The 6,134-nt window shown below is 47.5% G+C and overlaps 1 protein-coding gene across 1 annotated transcript in view; it reads right to left on the bottom strand.

Moving 5' to 3' along the window:
- Positions 1–6,134, bottom strand: part of LOC103610193 (TBC1 domain family member 8-like) — a 43,344-nt gene that overhangs the window by 16,975 nt on the left and 20,235 nt on the right. Inside the window, exons 3-4 of the mRNA XM_008594408.1 lie at positions 4,426–4,544; positions 696–924 (exon numbers count right to left, since the gene is read on the bottom strand). Of these exons, the coding sequence (XP_008592630.1) occupies positions 696–924; positions 4,426–4,544 (348 nt within the window). The remainder of the gene's footprint in view (positions 1–695; positions 925–4,425; positions 4,545–6,134) is intronic.

Below are 6,134 nucleotides of genomic sequence, written 5' to 3'. Positions count from 1 at the left end.
ACACACACACACACACACACACACACACACACACACACACACACACACACACACACAGCATCCATACCACCCAGCATGGACACTTGAGACAATATTTGGCTCTGGAAATAGTTTCAATGGGAATGACTTTTTAAACATTCAATATACAGTTGACACTTGTGGCTTTTCTTTTTCACCTGGGAATCCCACTGCCAAGGACAGTGCCAGCCACTGGATAAACATGTGAGAATGAATCAGTGCCTGAATCTCAAGGGGGACCCGAGGGAAGAATTCCCCTTCCAGAAGCAACTGTGCATCTAGCCCCTTCTCCAAGGGACGGACATGACCTTCAGGGCTGGGAATTTTTAAAATGCCCCCTTGTGTTAAGAAGCAGGAATATGTTCAACTCTTGGAGAAACACCTGGCCATCAGTTATGACAGTGTTTTCAAAGCAATCTACAGGAGCAAACACGCTTTAGTAGCTACAGCAAGTGAGCTACACAAAAAAGTTCCCTAAGGCTGCAGAGAAAATGAATTCTCTCAAAATCGAACCCCCTGGTCGTAGGAGCACATAAAGTTAATCGCGTATCACCTGTGGTCATCCCAACCATTTCTCCAGCTCTTCTGGTGTCTAACGCTCACGTGAGTGGCCCTTCTCGGGGCTCAGCCCCCGAGGGCTGGTGTTGGCTGCGGAGGACCAGCCCGCCCTCACTTACGCTCCTTGCCCAGGAAGAAGGAGTAGAAGCTGAGGTGATTGATGCTCAGGTACAGCCAGCCCTGGCGGGGCACCCTGCCCTTCCAGCAGCAGCACGAGTAGTAGGTGACCAGCTTCTCCGCCTCGGGGAAGCTGAACCTGGCCTCGAACTTCACCAGGGCTTCTCGGAACTTCTCGGGCTCCTCTTCCTGCTCGGCCAGCCTGCTGCTCGTCTCCTCGGCAATCAGAGCCTGACACACAGAGAGACGACAGTCCCTGATTCAGCAAGTCAGGCAAAGGGAGGCGAGGGCAGGGGTGGGAAGCAGAAGGACAGAAGAGCACTGAGGGACACCAGGTGTCTGGAGGGGTGGGTGCTGCTTCAACCGTCCAACCCCCAGAAACGCAAGGCAGCCGCAGCAACAAAGAAACAAACGGGGCCGGGGTCGGAAAACCCACGTACAAGTCTCTCACTTGCTCAGCCACGTGCGCAAGTGAGGCTTTGGGCGATCGCTGGACTTCTGAGCCCCGGTTCTCAAACCAATGATTAGCGTCTAAATCCTCCCTGCAGGGATATGAGCATCAAATGATCGGCTCAGACGTGTGAACTCACTGCATTAACCCTGAAGAGCTACCCAAGCAGGAGTCAAAAGTCAGTCTCTGTTTAAAACTTCATGCATATCTTCCTTATTAGTTTCCCAGTTGTTGGTATATAGCTAACAGCTGCCTGCCTGTGTGATGCCTGCTACGATTCACTTCCTCTGTGCATTGTGCAGTCTCCAAAGGTGGAAGGGAGGACATCGGCCGCCGAGGTTCCCAAGGTCAAAAATACCTTCAAAGCACTCAGGTCAGTGGGGAGACCAGAGAGGAAACAAAGCATCTGAGCCTACAATTGTTTTGCAAATCACAAGTAACAGTAAGTGTCCTCCAAAATCTGGAGCAGTGGTAGAAAGGCCTAGAATTGAAGCCTGTGGCCTCACTGCCACCATCAGAATTCTGATTCCCCATTCCTGGGAGCTCACCGCAAAATTCTTCACTAAAAATATCTTCTTGGTAACACTAGGGTCCCAGGCCTCACTTATGCTACTCAATTTAAAAAATGCATTTATAATTATATCTTTTTATTTATTTTTATTAGCATTTCCCTTATTTTTGTTTTGTAGGTATCTCATAAAAGGCTACGTCCTTAAGACAAGACTTCTTCTGGGGGGTTGCCACCAAACCTTGCACTATACAAGCTTTTGAGAAATTAAACCTGGACGTTGACATTAAAATAACACTGTAATTTAAAACTATTTTTAAGATAAATCTGAAGGCTGATCAAATCAAGTGATTTTCATTTTCTTCATTATGTTTTTCTCTATTTTCCAAGTTTTATTTAACAAGACATCATAAACTCAAAGTTCTAACTAAAAAGATAATTATCTTTTAAAAGCATACCTAATACACGATAAATGTTTTGTTCTCCCCTTGCTTGGGAAGTGAGGCATGAAAGGGGCTCTTTACAAAGGCTCCAGAGCAAACAGGCCTGGCTGCAGAACAGGATTGGTGGCTCCAGCCACAGCCACGATGGTGGCTGTACAGACCTCTGACTTCCACGGACTGTGGTGTCTGGTCACAGGCACAGCTTGGAGCAAAGGGATTCTTTTTAAAGTTTGCAGAGTGTTTGAATGTTCAAGATGTGAGCAGGAAAGCCCCAGCTCCCAGACCCTTTGAACTTGGCCAGAAGACAGAGAGCAAACGCCACGCTCTGCTTCCAGGCTCAGCCCAGGAAGGCCCCACGCCCCAAACCTGCCGCCTCAGGACCTTTTTCTTTTTAGGGCATTCTAGCTTCAAAGTGTCAGGGATCAGAATATGTCAGCCCAAAATATGCCACTTTGGCATGAGGAATATTTTGAGCTGAAGACAATCGAGAAATATCAGACACCAAAAAGGCTCTCTGCCCTCCCTCCCATTTGCCTAGAAATTGGACATAATTTCCACTTGTAACAGTGTCTCCCTCTCCCGTACCAGGAAGGGGACTTTTGACTCTTTATCACCAGAGACAACTCTAGAGAGAGCACTGAAAGGAACCTACCTAACACGCCTTACTAAAAGAGCCTTCGTCTTGTGCAAGTTTCCCCACAGGTGCATCTTCCCACAGTGTGCTGCCCCAAAAGCCTAAACCCCTTTGCCTTTTTCATGTCACTTCTCTACAAATTTATTGTTCTTCTTAAGATGCTACTTAAGCCCAAGTCGCACCCACCCCTGTGAGTCAGTCATCACTGAGTTTCTGCCATGCGCAGGCGGGCGGGCTGCCTGCATTCAAATAAACTCTGCTTGTTTTTCTCTTGTTAGTCTGTCTTTTGTCCGTTTAATTTCCAGGGCCCCAGCCACAGAACCAAGGGGGGTAAAGGAAGAGTGTTCTTCCTCTACAGAAGCTCTTCTAATACCATTACAACAAAAACGAACGTCCTCTCTCCAAATCAAGAAAACAAACACCTTGGGCCGGCCCGGTGGCGCACTGCTACAGTGCGCCACTTGGGAGCGCGGCGGCACTCCCGCCGAGGGTTCGGATCCCACATACAGACCGGTTCCCGCTCACTGGCTGAGCGAGATGTGGGCGCGGCACCGAGGGTTGCGATCCCGTTGCCGGTCCCGGTCCGGGTCCGGTACAGGCGCGACACTGAGGGTTGCGATCCGTTGCCGGACACGAAAAAAGACAAAAAAGAAAAAAAAAAAAAAAAAAAAAAAGAAAAGAAAACAAACACCTAAATCAAAGAATCACTGTAACCTACGTTACAGTTTCCTAACCCAGGAAACTGAGCCACAGCCAGTCAGACCAAGCTGAGGGGGTGACTGAAGTGCTGGACACGTCCCCCACCATGGCCTGGACCCACCCCAACCCCAAAGACCAAGGGTTACAGCACGAGGATACCAGCCAACACTGGCAACTCAGGAGGACTTTGCTTTTCACCCGATTCCACAAAGGCGAAGGGTGCTTCTATTCTGTTCCTCTAAAACCTAAAACTTGCTCTGATACCTCTACTAAAAGCCGTAGCACTTGAGGTGTTGGAAAGCCAGGTTTTTAAGGAAGACAAACAAATCAATGCTCTAAGGGAGGAAAAGTGTTTAATAAAAGAGTTAAATTTAGAACAAGAAACCATCTCTCCCTGCCTGATAAGGTTTTTAAAGCACCAATTACACACAGTGCTATCGCAATGAGACCAGATATATAAGACTGTAACACATAGGAGGTATCAACAGGTACCTGGCAAAATATTCCTCTCTTACTGAATCAAAACTTAATTGGCTTTAATTCCATTTAATTTACATACTGTAAGAATAAACATCCACTTCTAGTGAGAGGAAAGTGCTAGGTCCAACAAAATAGAGTGGCAAGATGTCACAGCTGCAAAAAAGTTGGGAGTAACTAATTTAAGGAATCAGGTCACGTGCTGCTCTGCAAAAACACAAATTTTAACATCGCAGGTTTTTTCCTGAGACAAAAACGGGCCTTCTCTTCTGTAAAAAAATAACAAAAAGTAGGCCCGAGGATGAGGTCATTTTTCAAAAAAATTTCAGGTCTACTTTGCTTGACTGACTCTGCAAAGTTCAACAGGAGACAAGTCTAGTTCACTTGGCTTTATGCATTAGACCAAAAGGCTCAGCTAGGCTGGAGGAAACTGCTGGTATGCTGCAGTGTTCACAATGCCACCAGAAAGTTATCAGAAAGATGAGAAGATGAAGACAAATATTAAAATCAAGGGACCTACCTTTACCTTCCCTTTGACAAAACTGGCAATGTCATCTTTGTTATCAAAGACAGACAAAGTGTGCAGGAGATTTTGCTCCAGCCAGTCCCAGTGCTGGTTTATTTCCTCTAACGTTGCACCTGGATTAGAACAGAAAAAGAGATTTAAAAATGGAACAAGAGTAATTCCTAGAACGTGAACTCATTTTCCAAAACTGGCATGAAAACTTGCATGTTTCCCGTATTTATGTTATTCAAACACCCTGGGTTCTCATACCCTGGGTCCCAGTTTGCCGCTGGAAAGGAAGCCTCTCTCCACCGGAGCCATGGTCCCACTGCCACATGGTGGGCCAGCTGAACAAGCAAGTCACCCCTGGGACTTTTCTGGGACTGTGCTGCTCACCTCGCTAATGCACAGAGCACAACCACCTCCACTCAATGACAGAAGTATTTGTAATCAGACCAGTATTCCAGCATGGAACAAGCCCCGAGTAGCAGAGCAATTCTGCAGAGCAATTCTGAACAGTCTCATACAGTTCCCCCATGAGAACAAGGGTCCCTCCAGTGGTACCCACGCCCACGTTCACAGAGGAGGGTGTCCCTTGCAAGGGCTCTGCTGGCTGCCTGAGGGGTTGCCATGGCAACTGGCAACATTAAGCACAAGCAAGAGCTGGGAAAGTGACAGGTTCACATATGCATTCTCATATCATTCACAAAATATCCCTCAAAAACACACATAAAAAGAGGTCTGATAGTACATGTTAAAACATAAACACAAAAGCATGAAATCATACTTAGTAAGTTAATTTTGTTCAAGGGCAACTAAGAAAAATCACCCCAGTATTGAAGCCTTCAGCAACACTGTTCACAATAAGCTTAGACATTTTAGTTGTCTATAGTTCCTCTCCAGGAGCTTCCCAGTCATCTCCATTGAACGCTGGGCACCTTGGCACAGGGATAGTGTTCTGCTCCTAGTGAAGGGCCTGGCACACAGCAAAGTCTACCGACTGGAAGGAAGCGCAGTGCCAAGAAAAGGCCCGTGTGCACCAGGTAGGTACTTCCAGTGCAGTCGGATTTCCAAAGCAGGCAGCAGGAGATATTCCAACCCCAAAGAAATGCGGGGCTCCCAAACAACAGTGCAGAACAATCTGGCCAGTGTGAGAGGCACAGTGGTCACCAGAGCCACACCCCACTTTCCCAATAGCCACACAGGCCTCTCGTTAGAACTGAACTTTCTCTCTGTATGTTACTTGCAGCCTTCTTGTCCCCAGAGTGTCAATTATAAGTACCCCATGCAAGATACTGCCAGAGGACTCCTTCTGGACTGTGGACTTGGGGTTCATGAGTATGAGGACTATTGCTCTGACTGGGCAGTTTGGGAAGGAGTAAAAAGAACTGTCCAAGAGAATACTTCATAAGGAAAAATGGGAGCTAAAACCAGTGGTACTTCCGTCCCCTGTATTCCCCCAGAGCGTCTGCATGGCTCCTCAGCTGGTGAAAACATGCTCCACATGCATCTGGCTTACCTGCCTCTGGCTTAAGTCTCCCTGCCTCATCAGCACCCCCAGATGGCAGCTGTGTAGGTGTCAGTCACAAGAACATCCCTAAACCTGGAGGGTGGCACTGGTGTCTCTGTACTAGGAAAGCAGCTCACCACGTCACCAAGTCACGTTCCACCAAAGCCGTTAACTTGCACAGGCACCTCGAGGTGGCCCAGGCTTTGCTGCTGCC

This window comes from Galeopterus variegatus, unplaced genomic scaffold, assembly GCF_000696425.1.
Source record: "Galeopterus variegatus unplaced genomic scaffold, G_variegatus-3.0.2 Scaffold10733, whole genome shotgun sequence".
Taxonomy (NCBI): Eukaryota; Metazoa; Chordata; class Mammalia; order Dermoptera; family Cynocephalidae; genus Galeopterus; species Galeopterus variegatus.
This window is presented reverse-complemented; position numbering and strand designations above follow the sequence as displayed.